Genomic DNA, 24,952 nt, shown 5'->3' on the forward strand with positions numbered 1-24,952 from the left:
CCATTATCTCTCCTCTGCAGCACGAAATGAAACCTTCCTCTACAAACCCGATGATGGCAAAACGGGGGAGACAAGTCAAGGAGGAACTCAGCCTCAGCCTGCAGGTAATGCTTCTAGAAGTAAAGAGAAAGAGAAAGGCAAAGGAATTGCTCAAGCTGACCACCCGGCTCAGAAAAAGAAGAAGTATAACTAGCTTAGTCAATATCCAGGACTTCGCTTTTATATCCTGTCTTTGAATATATGTGTTTTTGAAAGGTCAATATATTATAAGTATTAATTTTCTTCCTGACCTGACTAATAAAATTTGAACAAACAAATCAAGAAGTTAAATACATTCAGTATGCATTAACACCAAAACAACTTATGCAATAAACTGAGAGACAACATACTTCTAATATTTTTGAAAAACTGACTTAAATCCAAACAAGCTCAAAACTCAAACTAAGTCAGTATACACAAATGTCTTAAGTCTAATTCAGTTAGATCTTGGAAGGTTTAGAATTAAGTTAAGACAATATGTGCAACCCTTACGGGGGAGTCACTTCAAAAATCAATCATGGGGCAACTTATAACTGAGTTCCGTAATTATGTATTTTGCCAACATCAAAATGGGGGAGTTTGTTGAAACACCTTTCCACAAGATTTTGATTTGACAAAAGCATCCATGATTAAGAGGCAATTAAATTTAAATGCTTTGATTTAATTGTACTAATGTGTTTGTTCAATATTGAGTGCAAAAATATATAAAGTAAAGACAGGACAAAAGTCAGCACAAGCAAAGCTGAGTAGAACGGAACTCAGCATGACAGAATGTAAGCGGAGTGGAGTAGAACTCAGAAGCAAAACGAAGCTGACTAAAGTTAAAGATTTCTTCAGAAGCGGTTACACAGAGCGGAGCTGACCAAGAATGAACTCAGCTTAGAAGTTGAACATCCGAAGATTACGAAGAAAGCTGAATGACTATCAGGACAGCATGAAGGATCCGTTCACTAAAGGACAAAGTCTGCAAATCTTCTGCACCAATAATTGGAACCTCGAAGACACATAAAAGACTAATTCCAAGAGTCATGGGTCATTGGATTATTGGTAAAAGACAACTGGCACAAACAGACAAGCCAGACGCAAGAAGACAAATCTGACGCCTGAAGAAAACAGAGAAAGGGAATGGCGGAGCAGTCTGAAGCTGGCCAGAAATTGTTCCCCAAAAGAGCCGTTTTGGTGTTAACGGTAACAACAATTCAAGATCCAAATCTGCAATTTCCTTCTATAAAAGGACAATAAAGAACCTTGGTTTATAACTGAAGCATCAAGAGAAAAATACAAAGAAAGAAAATCTTGAAAGCACTCAAATACAAACAGATCTTACACCCACTTTTCTATTCTCTGTGTAAATGCTAGATTGATTGTTGTATAATCATCTAAAGTGTTCTTTAGCATAAAAAGAACAAGTCTGTGATCAATAGGAATATTGAGAGTGTTAAGCTGAGTGTTTGGTTGTAAGCATTCAGTGGTAGAGAAATCTAGGTGCTGGGTTGTAGCACTTAGTAGGAGTTGAGTAGACGAATAGAGGAAGGTACTCTTGCATATTCAACTGCCTTGTAATTGGTTTGTGCTCTACCATTAAAGAGCTCAGTATTGGATTCAAAAAGCCCGGAGGACTCTGGGGACTGGACGTAGGCAGAGAGGCCGAACCAGGATAAGTGATACTGAGTAATCTCTGAACTCTCTCTTATATTGTATGTGTTGTTTGCTATATTTACTCAGCATATAAATTGGCTAAGCTGACCTTGAGAAAATAAGTGGTGCTGAGTTAGAAGCTGACCTCCAAGAGTGTCAATTCTTAACTCAAGAGAAAACAACTTTAGTCAACATCTGACTAAAGCTGTCTTCAAACATATCTCACCAAGCTGACCAAAAGCCGAGTTAATAAACTCTCAAAATTACTTCCAGTCAGCTTAATTAAAACGCGAAAAAGTTATATTAGTTCCTAACCCCCCTTTGGAACTAATTACCAGGGACCAACACTGTCTACTCTACAGCCGGCTTCCTAGGTCTTAAGGATGAACCTTGAATATTCCTCGGTGAACAGCTTTGAAGGAGCTTCAATGGAGGTTGAAGAAGATGGAGGAGATGGAGAGGAACTTCAAGGGGAAAGCTAAAGTAAATTACAATAATGAAAAGATGTCTAATTTACAATGAAAAAGTTCTATTTATAGTTGTAGCTCGGGCCCTCTTTTTGACCTATTTCGTATCCTTATGCAGGTGGAAAGTTATGGGACCGGTCGTGGAGTCGTGGGGTCAAAACTACTTATTTTGACCAATTCCCGCAGGTCAGGTCGCCGAGCAGGGCGCGCTGCTCGGCGAGCTGGCCCTTGCAGGCCAGCTCGCGGCGAGCAGGCCCCTGGAGGCCTGCTCGGCGAGCTAGCCTAAAAAGGCCAGTTCGACGATCCGTTTTGCCCTGCACGCTTTCGCACGGTTGCTCGATGTTCCACGATGTAATTTTCGCCCGAATTTATCCTTGCGCATGCACGAAAACTCCAAATAACATTAGTCTCGAGGCTAAATTGACCCGCCAATCGCTCATTTTAAGCAAACGCTCCGTTTGGTGCGACTTTTGGCGGATCAATTAGCTATAAAAGATAACGGAATTATAACATACATGCCATTTTGGCCTTATTTGCCTAAAATGATCAGAAAACGAGCCTAAACAACAAAAAGTTAATAAAACATTTCCAATTCCTAACTAACTCACACAAAGGCATATAAATGCGAGAATTGCTCGCTTATTCATGAAATAACACTAAAAACCGTCCTAAAACCGTACCCAAAGATAGGGGCTTTTGACCCCTATCAAACCTCCTCGCACTTAAAACTTTACTTGTCCCTAAGTAAACTAAAAAACTAAACCCGCAATCACAAGCAAGCTAGAAAACCTCCCGGTTTGACTAGGTGCTTGACACAATTTCGAGCATCTGTAGTTACATGCATTCGGAAATACAAAGTAGAGACACAATATCCAAAAGCCGCATTTGAATTATCATAGGTCATATGTTTTAAGCAAAAGGACACATGTTCAATTAAACGAGCTTAAGGGGATAGCTAAATAAAACACCTCACCATAGGTAGTTCACTCAATTCACACAATTTTGGTGGCTAAAGTGTTTACTCTCGGCTTATGTTCTTGCTTAGGATTACGTTGATTTTGCACATTCATCCGAGTTCCTCTACTATGCTACATGACTCCGATGATATCAAAAACAGCCTCGAATTGGGGTTGTAATGTGGTTAGAGGGTTAAAGGTACAACAAGGGTTAGGAGTTCTAGCGCTAGAAAAACAAAGTTTAAAGATGGCTTTAGCAAATTGTGAAGTGATTGAGCTTTTTATTTCCATATATATATATATATATATTTTTCTGAGACGTTCTAATTTTAAGAACTGGGAGATGGAGTTCTCCTTCTTTTGTTCGTCCCTTTTCTTTTTCTGTTTTTCTTTTTCTCTTTTTTTTTTTTCTTTTTGGTTAGTGATGCGCATTCACTTCTTAGCCTTTTGGCTTGCTACTATGATGCCATAAACAAAGATAAAGCGCTAGAAGAAAACAAAGGCTCAATGCGAGCTTTGCAAAAACTCGGGTTAAGTAACAAACCAAGTGATGGTTTGCAAAAATTGGGTTAGGACGAAAGAAAAATCTACAACTACAAAAATATAGGCTCAAAGGGGCTTCTTAGAGTGGATGAAAAAGAGAAAATAAGGTAAAGAAAAGGGTTAATTCTAATGAGGCTGATTCATCGTTTATCATCTCAAATCATTGCATGTAGGTTCAACCCAGTATTAGGTGCAAAATCTGTAATCTTTCCACAAGTCAAAGCATTCACACAAAAATGTCAAGAAAAAGAGCTTTTAGATGTTCGCTCTTAGGCTCAAATTCAACTCACAATTCTTTGGGTTTCAATTTTGTGTTTACTAGTTCTCCCTAAACTCAAGTTTAACATCACATGCCTTCAATTCTTAAGTTATCTACCTAAGTAATGATTTTAGCATTTCTTCAAAAGTAGGGTCTAAATGCAAACTTTAGCTCATGCTTTTACAGATACAAAGATTGTGTCCTACACCTAAACTAGTTGTCATGCAATCTTAGATTCGGTTCTCAGCCCTCAAGGACAAATAACGAAGTTTAGATTCGAAGGAGGTTCACGGTTTTAGGTCCTAAACATGCGAAAACATAAATAAAACCCGAAAACGCTAAACTAAACTAGACACGATGCAACAAAATTTTTAAAAATTATACAATTTTTGTAAGTTTGTCTACCCCTCCTCCTCACACTAAAAATGTGCAATAAGTTCCAACATTGCATCACAAACCATAAAGTACAAGTGCAAAAAGTTAGGGTGGAGAAGACAACTTACTGATGGGCCGGGGGGTATGTAATTGTCTGCAGGCGCAGAACTTGCACGTCCGAATTATCTTTGCCAAGATAAATCTTAAGACGGTGCCCGTTTACTTTCTGGGTGATCCCATCCTTCCCCTCGATTTCAACCATTCCGGAGGGGTGCGCGTTGATGACTGAGAATGGCCCATACCATCTACTTTTGAGTTTGCCAGGGAAGAATCTCAATCGGGAGTTGTATAAAAGTACTTGATTTGAAAGGTTTTCTTTTGTACTTTCCTATCATGCACCCTTTTGGTCCGCTCTTTGTATAACTTGGCATTCTCGTAGGAATTGTACCGGAGCTCATCCAGTTTGTGCAGCTGAGTTAACCCTAGTTCACCTGAAAGCTTAGGGTCAAAATTTAGATATTTCAATGCCCAGTATGCCTTATGTTCTAATTCAACAGGTAGGTGACAAGATTTACCGAAAACTAAATGATAGGGGGACATTCCTATGGGAGTATTAAAAGCTGTCCGGTATGCCCAAAGGGCATCATCCAGCTTAAGGCTCCAGTCTTTTCTAGCATTCCCTACTGTTTTCTCAAGAATACGTTTCAGCTCTCTATTTGACACTTCTACCTGACCACTCGTCTGAGGGTGGTAGGGTGTTGCAACCCTATGAGCTACGCCATACTTTTGGAGCAACATGTCAAATTGTCTATTGTAGAAATGGGACCCCCCCATCACTAATAATGGTTCGGGGGGTGCCGAATCTGGTAAAAATATTCTTTTTCAGAAATTTCATCACCATTCGAGCATCATTTGTGGGTAGAGCTTCTGCTTCTACCCATTTGGAAACATAGTCAACCGCCACAAGAATGTATTGGTTGTTGTGTGACATGGGGAAGGGTCCCATAAAATCTATGCCCCAAACATCAAATAGCTCACACACGAGTATGCCCTGTTGAAGCATCTCATTCCTCCTAGAGATATGCCCTACTCTCTGACATGCATCACAGTATTTAATATAGTTAATAACATCATTATGCATTTGTGGCCACCAAAACCCACTTTAGAGGATTTTTGCCACTGTCCTATCTGGCCCGAAGTGGCCACCTGGTTCCCTAGAATGACACATATTAATCACTGAATCTACCTCCTCTTCAGGTATACATCTCCTAATTATGCCATCAGTGCAGAATCGAAACAAATATGGTTCTTTCCAAAAATATTGTTTGTTCTCAAACATAAACTTACGTTTTTTGCTTGCATCTAAATCAGGGGGAAGAATGTTACCGACTTTGTAGTTCGCGATATCTGCAAACCAGGGGAGAGATCGTACCGAATATAATGTTTCGTCCGGGAATACCTCCTTGATTATCTCATGTTCTAAGGCTTGCTGATCTGACTCTAACCTGGATAGGTGGTCTGCTATCACGTTTTCCACCCCTTTCTTGTCTCTGATCTTGATGTCAAATTCTTGGAGTAGTAAGATCCAACGGATCAGCCTAGGTTTTGCATCTTGCTTGCTCATCAAATATCTTAAAGCTGCATGGTCAGTAAAAACAATTACTTTAGATAGCACCAAATAAGATCTAAATTTGTCAAAGGCAAAAACCACGGCTAGCAATTCCTTTTCAGTTATTGAGTAATTCTGCTGTGCATCATTTAAGGTTTTGCTAGCATAAAAGATTGGGCGAAAAAGTTTATCTACCCTCTGCCCAAGACAGGCTCCTACAGCTAAATCGCTGGCATCGCACATCAATTCAAAGGGAAGGGACCAATCCGGGCTTACCATAATAGGTGCTTCGATTAATTTCTTTTTCAATAATTTAAATGCAGACATACATTCTTCATTGAAATTAAAATCAGCATCTTTCAGTAATAATTGAGTGAGGGATTTAGTGATTTTTGAAAAATCCTTTATGAACCTTTTATAAAACCCCGCATGTCCTAGAAAGCTCCTAACCAATTTTACACTGGTAGGAGGGGGCAGTTTTTCAATCACCTCAATTTTTGCCGGATCGACCTCGATCCCCTTTCCCGACACCTTGTGTCCTAACACTATGCAGTTTTGGACCATAAACTGGCACTTTTCCCAATTAAGTGCCAAGTTCTTGTCTTCACAACGTTCTAAGACTCGGTCCAGGTTTTCAAGACATTGATCAAAAGTAGGTCCTACAACATCAAAATCATCCATGAATATTTCTAGGAACTCTTCGACCATGTCAGAAAACATAGCTATCATACAGCGTTGGAATGTGGCAGGGGCATTACATAATCCGAAAGGCATCCGCCTATATGCGAAAGTTCCATAGGGACAAGTGAATGTGGTTTTCTCTTGGTCCAAAGGGTCCACATGAATTTGCATATAACCGGATAGCCCATCTAAAGTACAGAAAAATTCGTGCCCTGCCAACCGTTCCAACATTTGATCAATAAATGGTAAGGGAAAGTGGTCTTTACGGGTGGCCTCGTTTAATTTCCTATAATCTATGCATACACGCCAACCCGTGACCTTTCTAGTTGGGATTAATTCCCCTTTTTCATTTTCCATTACCGTTGTTCCCCCTTTTTTGGGCACGCATTGAACCGGGCTTACCCATTGGCTATCAGAAATTGGAAAGATAATACCTGCGTCGAGGAGTTTTATAACCTCGGCTTTTACCACCTCTTTCATGTCAGGGTTGAGCCGTCGTTGAGGTTGGGCAGATGGCTTAATCTCTTCCTCAAGGAAAATCCTATGCGTGCAGATTTTGGGGTCGATGCCTTTGATGTCGTGGATTGACCATCCAAAGGCCCCTTTATGCTGCTTCAGCACCTCCACCAATCTTTCTTCCTGTTCGACTGTCAACAAAGAAGAAATAATAACGGGTAAATCTGTGGGAGGTTGAAGAAAAACATATTTCAGATTGTTGGGCAAGGGCTTAAGCTCCAATTCTGGAGGCTCCTCTAGTGAGTTTTTGGGTTTAGGTTTGATCTCACGATCAAGGTCCTCTTTTCGACCCTTGACCCAATAACATTTTTCAGGTGGGAGGTCTTCAAATGGTTCATTCGAGTTTTCACATTCCTCACCACCTAGACCGAGTTCTAAAGAGGCATTTCTTATGTTAAGGTCAACTTCCTCAATACATTCATCTATTAGTGCATCCACAAAATTACAACTTTTGGAACGCTCTTGAGGAAATTTCATAGACTCATAAACGTTAAATGTTACCTCTTCGTCCTGCACCCTTAGGACCAATTTACCTCCATGGATGTCTATCAATGTCCTACCGATTGCAAGGAACGGTCTCCCGAGAAGAATGGGGACGGAGTCATCTTCTTCCATGTCGAGGACCACAAAATCGACCGGGAAGATCAGTTTGTCCACCTTCACCAATACATCTTCAACTATGCCTCTAGGCCGTGCGATTGACCTGTCCGCTAGCTGTAGTGTCATGTTTGTTGGTTTAGGCTCTCCGAGTCCCAATTTCCTGAAAATTGATAAAGGCATAAGATTAATACTTGCTCCTAAATCACATAATGCCATATCTATGTGCATGTTGCCTATCCTACACGTGATGGTAAAGCTCCCTTGATCTTTAAGCTTGGGGGGCAATTTATGAGTGATTATGGCCGAGCATTGTTCTGTTAAAGCCACTATCTCATTTTCCCCAAACTTTTTCTTTTTCGACAACATGTCTTTAAGAAATTTTGCATAGTCTGGCATTTCCTCTAGTGCCTCCATTAATGGAATATTGATTTCTAATCTACTAAGGATTTCTGAAAACCGAGCAAATTTCTTATCTAAGTTGGCCTTTTTCTGTTTCTGAGGGAATGGCAGTTTTGGTGCATAAGGCCTAACTACTTTTTCTACAGCTACTTCAGGAGCTGGAGTTTCAGATACGGGACCGGGGTTGCTTACCACTTCTGGTTCCCTACTTACTTGTGGTGGTGGTTGTGTTTGTGATTGAGGTGCCACGAGTGTGTCCACTTCCTTGCCACTCTTTAGGGCGATGGCTTGAACCGTTTCCTCTCGTGAGAGGAAAGCCTCTTGGCATTCCCTTTCTTTCTGTCTGATTGTGGCGAGTTGGTTGCTCAGGGTCCTACATGCCTCCTTATTGGCTGCTAGTCGGACGGATATCTCTCTTAAGAGGGTCATTATTCCTTCTGAACGCTCTGTTTGCCTGCCATAAAAATCAGAATTAGAAGGGGGATATGGAAGGGTATCCATGGGTGCCACGTATGGCGCCGGTGGATATCGTGTATGCTCCTGATCGTAAAAGTTGTAAGTTGGGGGTTCAGAATTATACCTTTGACGATTACCCAAGTAACTTACATTCTCACCTCTAGGTACGTAGTAGTTGACGTGGCATACCTCACCGGGGTGATTCTGGCCACATCTTACGCAAAACGGTGTCCTTGTTTGGCTATCACGGCTGAGCGAAGCCATAAGAAAATCCATTTTGGTGTTGAGATCGTTCATGGACGGTTTTGGAGCTCTGTTGTCCATAATTGCTGGAAGAACGATTTTATAAGTACAAGTAATGTTACAGAAATGAAGTAATAATATATCAACAAGTATTTGTTTATGTAAGTATGAATATAAACAAGTATAAATGATATAAACAAGTATAGATGATATAGACAAAGGATATTTACAATGAATGCCTAAACTAACAAATCGACCTTTGGTTCGATATTGCAGAAGAAATAAATCCCCGGCAACGGCGCCAAAAACTTGACGCGGCCTCAGCGGTTCTCACGATGAGGCCGATCTAGGGGATAAGTGTACCCCGTCGTTATCAAGTAATAAATCTGGAAAGTCCAGGTATCGAATCCACAGGATTTATTTACCACAAGTATCGAGCTACTTGGTCTCAGGTGTTATCTAGGCTTTGTGGGTTTTGAGTTTGTTTGTTTAGGTTAATCTACTCCTAGGTTGAATTATGCTACTCCTAGCTAAATTATGCTGATTCTAACTAAGTTATTCTACGCCTAATTAAGTTAAACTACTCCTAGTTAAGTTATACTACTCATAGGTGATCTTTCACTAATGCAATTACCCGAAGGAACATGGTATGAACGATAATAATGAAGTTAGGTTATTAGGTCTATTGATTAAAAACCTAATCCAAGTCACTTGTATTCAAGGCGATTAACCCTACTTACCCTCCTGAAGTTCCTAGTGCGTGATTCCCTTGTAAGGCCGAAACTAGGTCTAAGGCTCAGCAATTTGGGCTTAATCAACTAAGAGGTCGTCAATCTCCTAGGCTCTGACTAGGTCAGATTCAGCTCACAATATGTGCCTACTAGATTTTGGGGATTTTGAATGAGTTAAACCAATTGAATAAAGCGTAAGACAAAGATTAAACAAATAATCATAGAACAAAATAAGAGCTAAAATATTATTAAAGGCGAAGAACAATGTCACAGGATACAATTAGCCTAGGATTCATAGACTGTATCAAAGAGTACAAACAAGGAAAGATAAAAGGAGATACGAAAATCCCTTTCAGGGAACCTGTCTACTCTGCAGCCGGCTTCCTAGGTCTTAAGGACGGACCTTGAATATTCCTCGGTGAACAGCTTTGAAGGAGCTTCAATGGAGGTTGAAGAAGATGGAGGAGATGGAGAGGAACTTCAAGGGGAAAGCTAAAGTAAATTACAATAATGAAAAGATGTCTAATTTACAATGAAAAAGTTCTATTTATAGTTGTAGCTCGGGCCCTCTTTTTGACCTATTTCGTATCCTTATGCAGGTGGGAAGTCGTGGGACCGGTCGTGGAGTCGTGGTGTCAAAATTGCTTATTTTGACCAATTCCCGCAGGTCAGCTCGCCGAGCAGGGTGCGCTGCTCGGTGAGCTGGCCCTTGCAGGCCAGCTCGCGGCGAGCAGGCCCTCAGCTCGCCCGAGCTGGCCAAGCCAGCTCGCCGAGCAGGCCTCCAGGGGCCTGCTCGGCGAGCTGGCCTAAAAAGGCCAGTTCGACGAGCCGTTTTGCCCTGCACGCTTCTGCACGGTTGCTCGATGTTCCACGATGTAATTTTCGCCCGAATTTATCCATGCGCATGCACGAAAACTCCAAATAACATTAGTCTCGAGGCTAAATTGACCCGTCAATCGCTCATTTTAAGCAAACGCTTCGTTTGGTGCGACTTTTGGCGGATCAATTAGCTATAAAAGATAACGGAATTATAACATACATGCCATTTTGGCCTTATTTGCCTAAAATGATCAGAAAACGAGCCTAAACAACAAAAAGTTAATAAAACATTTCTAATTCCTAACTAACTCACACAAAGGCATACAAATGCGAGAATTGCTCGCTTATTCATGAAATAACACTAAAAACCGTCCTAAAACCGTACCCAAAGATAGAGTTTTTTGACCCCTATCAGACACTTAGAGCCACTACGACCCGGTATCACAAGATTTGCCAATGCTTATCTAACGCTTCAACGTATGCATAGGTTGAAGGCTAATTTGTGAGAATGTTTATATCTGATGAGTGGACTAAGAGTAAGTGGGCAAAAGAAGTTAGTGCAAAAAATGCGCCGGGATGTGTCTTGAGCGTACACTTTTGGAAAAGTGTTTTGAATATCTTGAAGATATTTGGCCCTTTAGTCCGTGTACTCCGATTGGTGGATGGTGAGAAAAAACCACCCATGGGATATATCTATGAGGCTATAGATAGGGCTAAAGAGGCAATAGCAAAAGCCTTCGACCATAAACTAGCTTCTTATCAAAATATCTATGATATCATTAATCATAGATGGGATAGGCAACTCCACCAACCACTACATGCAGCTGGATTCCTTTTAAATCCATAATTCTTTGGTGCACCCGATGTAAATGGTGAGATTAAAAAGGCTATCTGAAAGCGTTGGAAAGATTGGTAGAAAGTGAAGATGAACAAGACAAGATCGGTGAGCAACTGATTTTGTATCAAAATTCTAGTAATGATCTATTCAGAATGAAGATGGCAATTAGGTATAGAGAGACAATGAGCCCAGGTATATAAGTTTCTAAACATTTACACATTCATATTTATTATTTAACAACTTGAATGCATTTTAATACTTGTTTGTAATTTTCTTTCTTTAGTTGCATGGTGGGAGACATATGGATCATGTACTCCACAATTACAAAAATGTGCAGTGAAAGTGCTTAGTCTCACTTGTAGTGCATCCGGTTGTGAGCGGAATTGGAGTATTCTTGAGCATGTAAGTTTTATAAATATAACTTTTTCACTTATTTGATCACTTTAGGTTTTGACATAGTTCAAAGGATCATAAAAGTGTTGTTTTTTTAATTATTGTTTTGTAGGTTCATAGCAAAAAAAGAAACCGACTAGCTCAAACACGCATGAATGACTTGGTTTATATCAAGTATAATCGAGCGTTGAAACGTAGATTTGATGAACGAGATCGCATTGATCCTATTTCTTTAAAAGATATCGATAATAGTAATGAGTGGTTGGTGGGTACAATGGAAGGAGATGTTGGTAATGATGATGATGATTTAGTATTTGACAATGATGAGATGAGATGGGATTTAGCTACGGATGATCTTGGAGTGGAAGAAGATGCCTATAGAACTAGGGCAAAAGGTAAAAGTGTTGTGTCTACTACTAGACCTACACAAACATATGTGGAAGAAGATGAAGATGAAGAGTACAAGGATGAAGAAGAGGAAAACATCAATGATGAGATGGAGTTTGATGATGAGGATTTGGATTGATTATGGTGTTCATTTGATATGTTATTAGGAATTAGGTTTTATTTTGGATTAGATGTTATTAGGATTATGAGTTTTTTTTTTTGTGTTTTACAACTTTAGACTTAAAATAGTAGATTTGAGTTATTAATATTAATGATTTTATTTTTTGGTGTTTCTATTTTTTTTGTCGCCTCACATGCGAAAGGCGGTCGCCTCGCCTCTCGCGATGCCTCAAGGCGGTATTTTGCCCTTACCGCCTTGGCTCGCTTTTCGCCTTTCGTCTTTCGCAACTATGATAGTTCCATTTATTGAATAAAGATGTTTGATTTTAATTTATGTAGATTGTTAGGTTACATATAAAAGAAAGTCCATAACAAGTGAAAGGTTTTTGTTAATTCGTGTTGATGATTTTACAAGGCTGATATGGATTATTTTGTTCAAAACAAAAGATTAGGGTCCTCAATTACTGGATCAATTCATTAAGCTCATCTTCACTCAATTTGGAGCTATGGTGAATAAAATACGACCTGACAATGGCATGGAATTCACTAGATCAATTGCATAGAAGGTTTTTCGGGCTTATGGCATATTGCTTCAAAGAACTTGTGTATACATACCCCCAACATAATGGAGTGGTAGAAAGAAGACACATAAATTTGACTGATATTATTAGAGCTTTGTTTCATCAAGCTGGTTTGCTTTATTCTTTTGGGGAGGAGCAAATTGTCATGTTAATACATTACTAAACATAACACCTAGTAAGGTATTAAATTGGAAATGTCCTTATGAAGTTGCTCTATAAAGAATTGCATGATTATCCTATTTGGTTGCTCTTGTTTTTGTCTCATAATACTCCCTATAAGGATATATTTGCTATTAGGGCTGTAACATGTGTTTACTTAGGTGGATCTATTGGCCAAAAGAGATTTCAAGTCTATAACCTCACTATTAAACAACTCTATGTTTCCCAAGACATTATCTTCAATGAACAATAGTTTCCTTATTTGAAATCTATTTTACCACGAAACTTAAATGTTGGTCCATCCACTTCACAAATTTACCCCCACAAAATCACCATTAACTAGTCATGCTTATGGATTCTCCACTTTTGATTCCTTTTGAAAATTTTCCTATTCATGCAGACACATTGCCTAATCAATCTAATTTTTCCAAATCATCATCTCAATTTGCTTCTTCTTATCATAATTCACCTATAACCATTACTTTACCCACTTTGTCACATAATGCGACAACTTATACTCCTTCGCAAACTCCTTTACCCATTGTTGCTCCTACTCGATGTTCAACTAGAGTAAGTAAACCACCTGTCTAGACAGATGATTTTGTTACTAATGTTGTGCATTTCAATTTTTCACCTCACCATTCAGTTTTCCTAGCTATTCAAAAGGTGAAGGAACCAACCACTTATAAAGAAGCTCATCAAGATCCAAATTGGATGCAAGAATTGCAAGCTTTAGAGCTTACCGAAACATCATAGTTGGTGCCTTTGCCACTTGGTAAGAAAGCTATCACATCCAAATGAGTGTTTATAGTTAGATACAAACCTGATGGAAATGTAGATAAGGGTGTTCAAAAACCGAACCGAACTAATGAATTTCGGTTTTTCGGTTCAGTTTTCGATCTAATAGGTTAGGTTTCGGTTTTAAATATGGAAATATATCGGTAATATCGGTCAATTCAGTTTTTTTTTTGACAAAATAACCGAACCAGACCGAAATAAGGATTAATTAAATTCATTATATATTAGTTATGTGTGCCTTATAAAGATATTTGATATATATTTTGGATTATAAGGTTATAATTTTAATTTTATTTATTTAGGGGATGCGGTGTAACAAAAATATGCTAAGGGTAAAATTGCACCATTTTAGATGTTAGAGGTAAAACTGCTCCTGGGTGTAAATGTTAAAGGTATTTTTGCACCTTACCCTTTTATTTAGTTACGAGAAGTGAGAAAGCATTAATATTGATTATTTGTCTACTGCATATATATTAAATCTTACCTTTGAGAATGTTAATATATGTGAGCTGCTAAATACCACCCCAAATTACTTATCACCGCTCCAGTTGGACTTTTTTGCCCTTCTCATAATTTTGATAAAAAACTGAAAATTCTCTCTCCAAAATCATAAACCCGAACAACAATAATTGAAATTAATTGATGTGTGACAACCTGAATCCCGAAAATGGATGATTACGAGTGGGAAACATTAAAATTTACATTTTTTTTGTCAAAGAACTCATGAAAATAATAAATATTTTTCATAACAATTTTGCATTTTTTGTCACAAAAAATTGGAGAATTTTGCATTTTTCATCACTAAAAATTGGAGATTTTTGCATTTTTCAAAATTTGGCCTAAACGGATGGCGTATCCCCCGACCCATGGTGGGAACGGATGGCGCATTCCCCTCGGCCCATGGCGGGAACGGATGGCGATGCACCATCCGTTCCCGCCATGGACCGGGGGAATGCGTAGGGCCGGCTCGGGACTACTTGAGGCCCTAGGCGAAATATAAAATGTGGGCCCTTATATACAAGCAAAATTATAAAAATAAATAGATGTATTTAAGTATAATAGCATCCTCTCTTTTGACGGAGGAATACCTTACAACTTTTACAAATACATGAAATTACAAATTTAATATTCATCTAAAAATTGCTCTAGCCCGTTGAGATGCAAAATCACTAATTAAACTTTTATATTCAATATCCTTTAATGTCTCATTTTCAATAGACAATAAAGCTAATCCATTTAATTTTTCCTGTGACATAGTAGAACGTAAATAATTTTTAATTAACTTTACTTTTGAAAAACTTCTTTCTGCAGACGCAACTGTTACACGTATTGTTAGTAAAAGTCGATAAATAATAAAAGAATTAGGAAACGAGTTTATTCTTTTAATAAAAGATAGTATCTTTAAAGGAGAATCATTTTCTATTTCTAAAACTACTTTCAATACTTTTAACTCAGAAAATAAATCATAACCATCAACATCAAATTGTCCATTATGCTCAAATAAATCACTTAATTCATGACATTTTTTCTCCAAATCATTGTCATTTAAAGAAGAACGTGTAGTAGAGAAATTTAATTGTAAAGAACTCAATTTATAAGGACTGATCTTGTCTTTTCAAGTTTTTGAACGTTAGAAAACTGATACAATTGAATCTGTTTTCTTTTCCAAGTCTCTGATCAAACACAAAAAGAGGAAATAATGATCTACTTACTAGCATTTAGTCAATTGAGTGGAGCCTCTTTTATCCTTCCAAAAATAAAATATGACAATATTTCGTACTTTCCAATCTCCAAAACTGACAATTTTTTTTTACTTAAAATCTTATATACATATGTAGCAAATTTATCCCAACTCTTTTTTTTTACCAATTAACCAAACTAACCTATATATTACTATAATAATATATATGGGCCCCTAATTTTTAAGGGGCCATAGGCAATTGCCTAGGTTACCTAGAAGCTCAGCCGGCCCTGGGAATGCGCCATCCGTTTAGGCCAAATTTTGAAATTTTCTCTCAATTTTTTTCCTAGTTTTGCAAATTTTTTTATATAAAGGGCAAAATTGTCCAAATGGAAACGGTGATAAGTAATTTAAAGGCGCTAAATAGCAAAACCCTAATATATTGATATGCTTGCAGTATTATTTAACAAATGAACCCAACCCCTATAAACATACTCCATAAAAAAAATTAAATCTTATCTTTCAATACATTAATCAACAATACATTAGGAATCGTTATTTTTTTCAATATAAAGTAAGAAATAAAAAAATTTAACAAATGCTATAACAGAAAACCAAACCGAACCGAAATACTCGGCTCAGTTAGGTTCGATTTGTAATATTATTCGATTAGGTTCGGTTTTAATTTGAAATCTTATTCGGTATTCAATTATTTCAGTTCGATTTAGTTTTTAGACTGAACCGACTGTTGAACACCCCTTTCAACAGCCCTAAATGTAGACATGTACAAAGCAAGGTTGATAGCTGGGGGTGTAGTCAACAATTTGGGGTGGATTGTTATAATACCTTCAAAGGTGGTGATAGTAAGAGTTTTTCTAGCCATTGCAGCATCTCAAAATTGGCCAATTTTCCAAAATGAAATCAATAATGCATACTTGCATGGTCACATTGATGAAGAACTTTACATGGTAACTCATGGGCGTTCTACATTTCCTCCAGGATCAGTTTGCAAGTTATCTAAATCTTTTTATGGCCTAAAGCAGAATGCGAGACAATGGAATATGTTAAATTTATGCTTTAGTAACTGCTATCTTATCCTGTATTTTTCATCTGTATGTTTTTAGTCAGTTGCTTCAAGTGGTTATTTAAATCACTGATTTGTAGGATGTAGTTATTGAACAGTTATTCTGTAACTGTGTTTCTGCTGTATTTAAACTAAGTATCACATCAATAATAAATATACTTTCTACAGCAAATTGAGTTGTTATCAAATCATCTCATTCATTTTCCAACAAATGGTATCAGAGCTCTCTTCTTGAGGGACTTGTGAATTTGTTATTATTTCTTTTTCTCTTCTTCTTTATGGATTTGTCACAAACTCCATTTACTGCATTAGCACCACCTGTTTTCAATGGTGAAGGCTATCATATTTGGGCAGCAAGGATGGAAGCACATCTAGAGGCTAATGATCTCTGGGAAGCTGTTGAAGAGGACTACGAAGTTCCTCCATTGTCTGATAATCCAACTATGGCGCAGATAAAAAATCACAAGGAGAAGAAATCAAGAAAGTCGAAGGCCAGGGCTACATTATTTGCTGCAGTCTCATATGATATCTTTATCAGAATCATGACAATGAAATCAGCTTTTGAAGAAGAAGGAATTTGAAGGAGATGAGAAGATCAAGGGAATGAAGGCTCTTAACTTGATCAGAGAATTTGAATTTTAAAAGATGAAGGATTCAGAAACTGTCAAAGAGTATTCGGACAAATTGATTAGCATTGCTAACAAAGTAAGATTACTCGGTACTGAATTTCCTGATTCTAGATTAGTTCAAAAGCTTCTTGTGACTGTTCCTGAAAGGTTTGAAGCAACCATTTCTTCTCTGGAAAACACTAAGGATCTGTCAACAATTAGTTTGGCAGAGTTGTTGAACGCTTTGCAGGCACAAGAGCAGAGGAGACTTTTAAGGTCTGAGAATTTTGTTGAAGGTGCATTATCTGCAAATGGTCAATCTAGTCAGGGAGAAAAAGGGATGAAGTACAAGAAGAATAAATCTGACTTTCCTCCTTGTCATCATTGTGGGAAGAAAGGTCATCCACCTTTTAAATGTTGGAGAAGACCAGATCAACAATGTGAGAAGTGCCAAAAGATGGGACATCATCAAAAGATTTGCAAAAGCAACACTCAACAGAAAAATGTTGCTCAAGTTGCTGATCACGAAGAAGATGAGTATCTTTTTGTGGCTTCATGTTTTGCTCCTGGAAATTCAAGTGATAATTGGCTTGTAGATAGTGGATGTACGAACCATATGACTTATGATCATGCTTTGTTCAAAGAGCTAGATACATCAGCAGTTTCCAAAGTCAGAATTGGAAATGGAGAATACATTCCAGTGAAGGGAAAAGGTGCAGTGGCTATTAAGAGCACTTCAGGTACAAAAATAATCAAAGATGTATTATTTGTGCCTAACATAAGTCAGAATTTGTTAAGTGTTTGCCAACTTCTTGAGAAGGGTTTCAAAGTTTTATTTGAAACAAATCACTGCATCATAAAGGATTCAGCGGACAAAGATGTCTTCAAAGTGAAGATGAAAGGCAAGATCTTTGCATTGAATCCATTGAAGGAGGAGCAAAAAGTGTTTACTGAAACACAAATTGATTCAGAAGTCTGTGAAAAGATGATCTCATCAGGTTTGAGTTCAAAATTTTTGAAAGAGGCGTTGATTCAGCAGAAGGAAGTTCAAGAGGAGGCCGAGGAGAAAAATCCTACTGGTACTACTGCATTTGCTTTAGCTGAAGAAGAAAATGTCAAGGATAAAAAAGAAGATGAAGAAAGGGACCTTGACGATTTTAATGGTTTCTCTGAAACTCAAACTCAATTTGGTGATTTTGATGAGATTGATGAACATGAGGAGAAAATACTTGAGTTATTTTTGTCCAAAGATGCATGTCCACAGCGCACACTTGCAGACCTCATTATTGAAAAAAAACAAACAGGACACAAATATTTCTTCAGAGTTCCTTAGAGAAAAGCTTGTAGTTTGCAGTAACCAAAGCAAGGAGGAGTGTTAAATTTATGCTTTAGTAACTGCTATTTCATCCTGTATTTTTCATCTGTATGTTTTTAGTCAGTTGCCTCAAGTGGTTATTTAAATCAGTGATTTGTAGGATGTAGTTATTGAACAGTTATTCTATAACTGTGTTTCTGCTGTATTTAAACTAAGTATCACATCAACAATAAATATACTTTCTACAACAAATTGAGTTGTTATCAAATCATCTCATTCATTTTCCAACAGAATAAAATCTTCACTTATAAGTTCATGAACTATTATCTTTTTACTCAAAGGTTGGGAGGTGAATTCCTATGTTTGATTGTATACGTAGATCAGTGAATCTTATTGAAAAGGTAAAGAAGTTAAATGATGCTCTCACTATTAAAGACTTAAGGGTAGCAAACTATTTTCTAGATGTTGAATGAGCTTGCTCAAAGGCTGGGATTTTTATTTCACAACAAAAATGCATTCATAATCTTGTTCAGAATGCAAGTTTTCAAGATGATAACTTCGTACTTCAAGCTTTTTTTTCTTGTGGTGTTAAGTTACAGAAGGATAATTGGCATGCTTCTTTAATTGGGATTTACCAGACCTGATATGTCTTATGTTACCCAATAGCTAAGTCAATTCATGACAAGTCCTACACAATTACATATTGAGACAATCCTTCATGTGTTAAGATATCTAAAAGGCACAATAGATAGAGAGAGAGAGTTTTATCGATCAAGCAGTACCTATAACTTGACTGCTTATTGTGACTCTCGTTGAGCCAAATGCAAGGAGACACGTAAGTTGGTAACTGGATACTGTGTTTTCCTAGGAAAGGTTTTGGTTTCATGGAAATCCAAGAAACAATTGATTGTCAACAAATCCACTATTGAGTCTGAGTACATGGCAATGGGAACCAATTCTTGTGAGTTAAAGTAGCTTATTTTGTTGCTAAATGAGTTTAGTTTTGTTCCCCAATTAGTTATTCCAATGTTCCATGATAACCAAGCAACAATTCACATGGATACTAATTTGATTTTCCATGAGAAAACCAAACATGTGGACATAGAATGCCACATTTTTCCCGATAATCTAGCCACATGTTTTATAGCTACTCCATATATTGATTCAGAGCATCAATAGGCAGATTCATTCACCAAGCCACTTACATTTAATCAAATGTGTTATGCCTAATTACAACTAATTGTAGACTCACACTCGAAGGAAGCATATTGGCGGGAAGAGAGGTTAGTTAGTTGAGGAGAGAAACTGTTTTGCTAGTTATTTAGCTGAGCTGGCAAATTCAATAACAGATTGTAACTAGCTAAACGAATAGTATGGATATAATCATCACACATTGTAATAGAATAGAATAAAGGGTCAAAATGACCCTTAAACTTGACATGCAAGGTCAATCTAGTTCAAATCAATCTTTAGGTATCAACTCAGTCCTTAAAATTGGTGTTAAGGATCAAATTAATCCATGATCAAATCAACCCTGAAAGTATAATATACTTTTGATACCTTTTTATCATGTACGTGAGATCTATTTTTAATGGAAATGACAGATATCCAATCTTTCAGGCTCCTAATGTTTTTTTTTTCTTTTTTTTTTCATATAAGAAATGCAAAGGGGAAGATTCCAGATTCCTACTTCTTTGTCCTAAACAAGTTATGCGCCTCCCCGTAAACTCCTGGTTACTTCCTGGCGTGCTTGCCTGCATTATACTTAAAAGGTGTTGAAACCGTACTAATAAATGAAATCTCCAAAAAATTCTTCGAAATAGGAGTATGGGCCACGAAAAATTATTTCTGATAGAAACTTCTCGAAACAGAGACAAAAAAACTCACTAAACCCCTCAAAATAGCATTAGTGCATTCATATTCTGCATTGCCGCATAAAGAATTGCGTTGACACCAAAGCGTTATGCAGCTGTGCAGAATATAATAGTTTTTATGTATAAAAATAGATTTCGGATATCAAAATATAAACATGATAAAGTTCAGATATAAAAAATATATTATGATCATGGGTTAATTTGACCCTACATGCCAAATGCCAACTTTAAGGATTGAGTTGATAACCAAAGATTAATTAGGGCTAAATTGACACTTCAACTTGAAGGGTGAATTTGACCCTTTATTCCATTGTAATCACATAACTTCAATAATAAAAGTTCCTATTGATTCTATGTTTCTCATTAGGAGTATACCCACTTCGTATATGATTATATCATGGACTTTGCACATGAATATTTGCAGAATATAATCACAATATATAATCACAAACAAATAAATGATGTACAGGAAAGCATAGAATTATACAACCTGATGTGAGGAAGTCGTCATCAAAAATCAGGCTTCTTCCTCCGCAATTGAGGCCCTTCAACTGATCTGATAAGATATTGTAGTTCCTTCACATGCTTGCTCATTCCTTTGCTTAAATAAGCTTTAATCATCGTTTTGTATGTTACTTTATCAGGCTTACATCCTTTCTGTTCCATTAGCTCAAGCACTTCCTTCATCTCTGCAAAACATCCCATTTTTCCATAAGCATCCACCAAACAATTGAAAAACACAATATCCAATCTCATATCTGAGTTCTCAATGAAACGCAACACTCCTCCAATTTTTTCAGCCTTCCCAGCTTGTCCATAGGCCCGCACCAGAGAGCAAAGTGTAACACAGCTTGGCTTGATTCTTTCTGACTGCATTAACCTAAACAGATACTCCATCTGTTTCAGATTCCCCGCCCGCCCGAATGCATCTATCACCACATTGTAGGTTACAATTGTCCATGAATAATGATATTTCTGCATGTATTCCATCACTGCACTCATTTTCTTGTAATTTCCAGCTTTTCCATAGGAATCTAGAAGAATGTTGAAGGTTAGAATACTGGGATCAATCCCTGCTCCCTGAAACTTCTCGTAACACTGCTCCATCGTTTCGATTTGCCCGCTGCTGCCAAAGGCTCTAAGTATGGAGTTCATAGTCCAAACATCAGGCGCACATTTCTTCTCACTTAACATCTTCACCAATGTTGCTTCCATCTCTGCAAACCTTTTGGGAAATAGAAATTTTGAGCTTTGTCCTTGCAATTAAATCACAACATGATGCTCCATCTGGTTTCCAAGAACATAAATACCATTTCCGTTTTTCAATGTTTAGATGAAAAATTGAAGAATAACGCACAAAGATACAAAAAAAGACAACCAAGTGCAAGAGAGTGTGTACAAGGAGGCCGAAAACTCAAAAGCAGAAGAAAACAGTTAAAACAGCAGCCATTACAAGGTTAAGACATGCCTGAAAGAAACTATTGACTGATGCTGCAAAGATATCACATTGTGCATTGACTGGTAGAATTTCCATTAAATTCTTAGCAACCGGATGGAGCATTCAAAGTATTGAAATTGTATGAGGTCGACGACTACTTACATTTTCGCTTTGCCATATGCGTCAATGAGGGTGTTGTAAGTTATTGTATTTGGGCTGATTCCTACAGATGTCATATCAGATAGAAGTTCCTGCGCTTTATCAAAGGCAAAGACTTGGACGCATGACTTTATAAGGATTGAGTAGGTCTGAACATCAGGCTGACAATCAGGAGTTTTCTTCATTTCTTCCAACAGCAAGAACGCTTTGTCAAGGAAACCACTCCTTCCATAAGCAGATAATAACGCAGTAAATGATTCTTGGTTCGCATTACAGCCTTCACCAACCATTTCTTGAAAGAGCTCAAAAGCTTTTTCGGGTTGCTTGCACTTTCCAAGCATGACAATGAGCTTGATGTACATACCAGAATAGGGCCTGTACCACATTTGCTCTCTTAGTAATTCAAAAACCTGGCCAAAATATGCAAGCTTTAAAGAATCAGAGCAAACGTTATATATGACTTCGCCAAATGAGCTGTAAAAGGGCAGAGTCAACAAAGGTAAAGATTTGAGAAACGACGTCCCATCTGAAAGTGGAAACTCGTCCTAATCATTGTAAATTACCCTAGGCAATACCCGGAAATTCAGAAAGCTAATATAAGAATTCTTCTCTGTTGTAAAACTCGTCCTAGATAACACAACTTTTCTCAGACAAAATAAGCCACTCAACTAAAACAGTATGAGATAATATAATCCAAGTAAAAGCAGGATTCATATAATATAAGTGAAATTAACAAAACCTTACAGAGAAAATGCAGACAAAAGAGAACAAAAAAAGAACCTGTTATATGCTACAATTCTGTGCCTAAAAATTCAACTAATAATCATTCAAATTGCACATGCATCACTTTTAAGTCACCCAAATTCAATATCACATAGAATTATCTCTTAACAGTTATCACAAGAAAGAACCCTTAAAGAATTGAACGAGCAGATCATTTATATAATACCTAAAGGACAAATGAACACTGGATATAGAAAAAGGCAAGCTGATATCTGATCTTCTGTGTTTCTACCACCTGGATTTTTTTTTTTTAAAACCCCATCTTAATTAAGGAACTTAACAAATTTCTTTCCTCGTTCACATTTTCTTAGCATCCAAACACAATCCTCCCCTTTCCTTCGAAGTAAAAACATCCAGGGACTGAAACTTGAATCAAATTTAACAAAATAAACTAACCTTAAGAGCAGATTCCCAACGCAGAGCAGTGATTCTCTCATGAAGAGCTTCAAGAACAGTCCTTGGAAGCAATTTCTTAGAATTGGTAGGACCTCTCTTCTTCTCAATAATAGCTTTAGTAGCCTCTCGTCGAAGAATAATAGAAATTGCCTTCCTCGATGCAATCTTGTTGTTTCCTTCCTCTTTTCTCTCTCTCGCCTCTCTATACTTGAGCTTTTCCCAGTCTATCCCATCCCTCCCTAGTCCTTTCTGTGTCGCTGGCACTAGGACTGCATCATTGTCCGGTTGGTGTTGAAGAGAAAATGCTCGCTGTTCGGGTATTGATATGCTACGCGATGAGTTTGAACTCTTCGGCAATTGCCGGTTAATTGGCTGGTGGAACGGATGAGTGGAGCTGGAGAGTGAAGCCATGGATATTTTCTGGAGAATGAATGAGAAAGAAGTTGAAAACAAGGGGCTGAGAGTGCTGATAGCCGGGATAGGCCTACAAAAGCTTGAGGCCCATCAATTAGGGATCGTCCGAGTCCAATCTAATTCTCGAACATTTGGGGGAAAAAAAAAAGGGTAAGTTACATATTAGTCACAATTAATCTAAATATTTAGACTTTTTTTCTATTTATAAAGAATTTTTTAAAATGTCAAGTATTTGAAAATTAAAACTGGTTTTAGCATATTAAAAAACAAAAAAAAGGCTTGGTTTGATGAGTTTCAACCGTGAAATTGGTTTTTTATTTTTAATTTTCAAATCTAAAAAAAAATAGCTGTTTATGTGATAGAATGATAATAAAAAATCCAAAACTGTTTTTTTCTGTAATTTCCTCAAAAAAAAAAAGAAAAAGAAGATTAAACTGGAAAATGAAATGAAAAAGAAAAAAAAATTTGAAGTTGAGGAAGAGATAGATAAGATGAATTCCTTTAATTGAAGTTTCAAATTTTGAAAAGGCAAAAAAGAGCTTGAGAGAGGATGAGGCCATTTGAGTTATTACATGAAAATGTGTAGAGAATAAAGTTTTGGTTTTTACAAATTGTAAGAATCATACTGATATGGGCTTAGATCCATAACTAATAGGACCAAAACACAATAAAACAAGATTTTCTGGACTAATTATTTAAGTAGTTATTTGCTTATTTTTGATAAATTTAATCAATGTTTAATTAAACCGTAACGTTGATAGTAAGTAATTTTTATCTCTAACGTTCAAAATGGTGCAATTTTACTCTTAAATTTGGTAACCAAAAACAATTTTATATGTATTGATAAGTTAGTCAATTTCGGACATCATTATAAATATAGATATTTTGTTTTTTTTATTCCGCATGAGTTGCATATTAGTTGCTTCTGAAAAAGATTTCACATTTTTTGTCATTTAATAATAGAATTGGAGATTAATATTTTTAAATTCGATGAAATATTTGAATTTTTTTATCCAACTCATACAAAATATTATACAATTTTATATTTATGTTTTAACTATTTTTACGTTTATTCATATGTTTATTTTTTTTTTTTGAAAAACTATTCATAATGACAAAATTTATGATTAGGAAGATAATTTGATGAGTTATTTATCAAATTCACTCATTTTATCAATATTAAGAGTAAATTTGCTCCACATTTTAAGATGGTAAAAGTAAAGTTGTTTTTGACGGTCAATGTTTGAGAATATTTTTACACTTAATTTCATTAATTAATACGTTAAAAGCAAAAAGTATAATTAGGCTCCCGATCTTTCCTTTTTTTGGTTCATTAAGCTCTTAATCTTTTATTTAGATACATTAAGTCTCCTCATCTTTTACTTTTGGTCGAATTAAGTCCTTTATGACAAAAAAAAAGTAATTTTGAACATAAAATTCGGTTAACAGAGTGTTATTCATTACACTTACATTATGAATTTTATTTTTTCACTGTTTGAAAACAGTTTTGGATATATAATGTGGCTACAGAAAAACGGTAAAAACCTGAATCCAAACAATAAAAAAATATATTTTAATTTCAAATACAAATGA

General features: G+C 36.8%; 1 protein-coding gene across 1 annotated transcript; it reads right to left on the minus strand.

Moving 5' to 3' along the window:
• Nucleotides 1-20,499: 20,499 nt before the first annotated feature.
• On the minus strand, nucleotides 20,500-23,695 carry LOC136230766 (pentatricopeptide repeat-containing protein At5g48730, chloroplastic). Its single transcript, XM_066019939.1, has 3 exons — nucleotides 22,946-23,695; nucleotides 21,770-22,176; nucleotides 20,500-21,394 (listed from the first exon to the last, which is right to left on the minus strand). Exons 1-3 carry the CDS (start codon nucleotides 23,354-23,356, stop codon nucleotides 20,680-20,682), a joined length of 1,533 nt encoding a protein of 510 aa, XP_065876011.1. The 5' UTR covers nucleotides 23,357-23,695; the 3' UTR covers nucleotides 20,500-20,679.
• Between the last annotated feature and the right edge of the window lie 1,257 nt (nucleotides 23,696-24,952).

Source organism: Euphorbia lathyris, chromosome 5 (genome assembly GCF_963576675.1).
Source record: "Euphorbia lathyris chromosome 5, ddEupLath1.1, whole genome shotgun sequence".
Taxonomy (NCBI): domain Eukaryota; kingdom Viridiplantae; phylum Streptophyta; class Magnoliopsida; order Malpighiales; family Euphorbiaceae; genus Euphorbia; species Euphorbia lathyris.

Excerpts from the sequence above, each read along its gene's own strand:
- LOC136230766 (XM_066019939.1), bottom strand. The coding sequence starts at position 23,356 with ATGGCTTCACTCTCCAGCTCCACTCATCCGTTCCACCAGCCAATTAAC. Across the intron at positions 22,177-22,945 it reads GTTGGGAATCTGCTCTTAAG|GTTTTTGAATTACTAAGAGA; the intron begins GTTAGTTTATTT and ends TATTTTGGCCAG. Across the intron at positions 21,395-21,769 it reads GCATATGGCAAAGCGAAAAT|GTTTGCAGAGATGGAAGCAA; the intron begins GTAAGTAGTCGT and ends ATTTCCCAAAAG.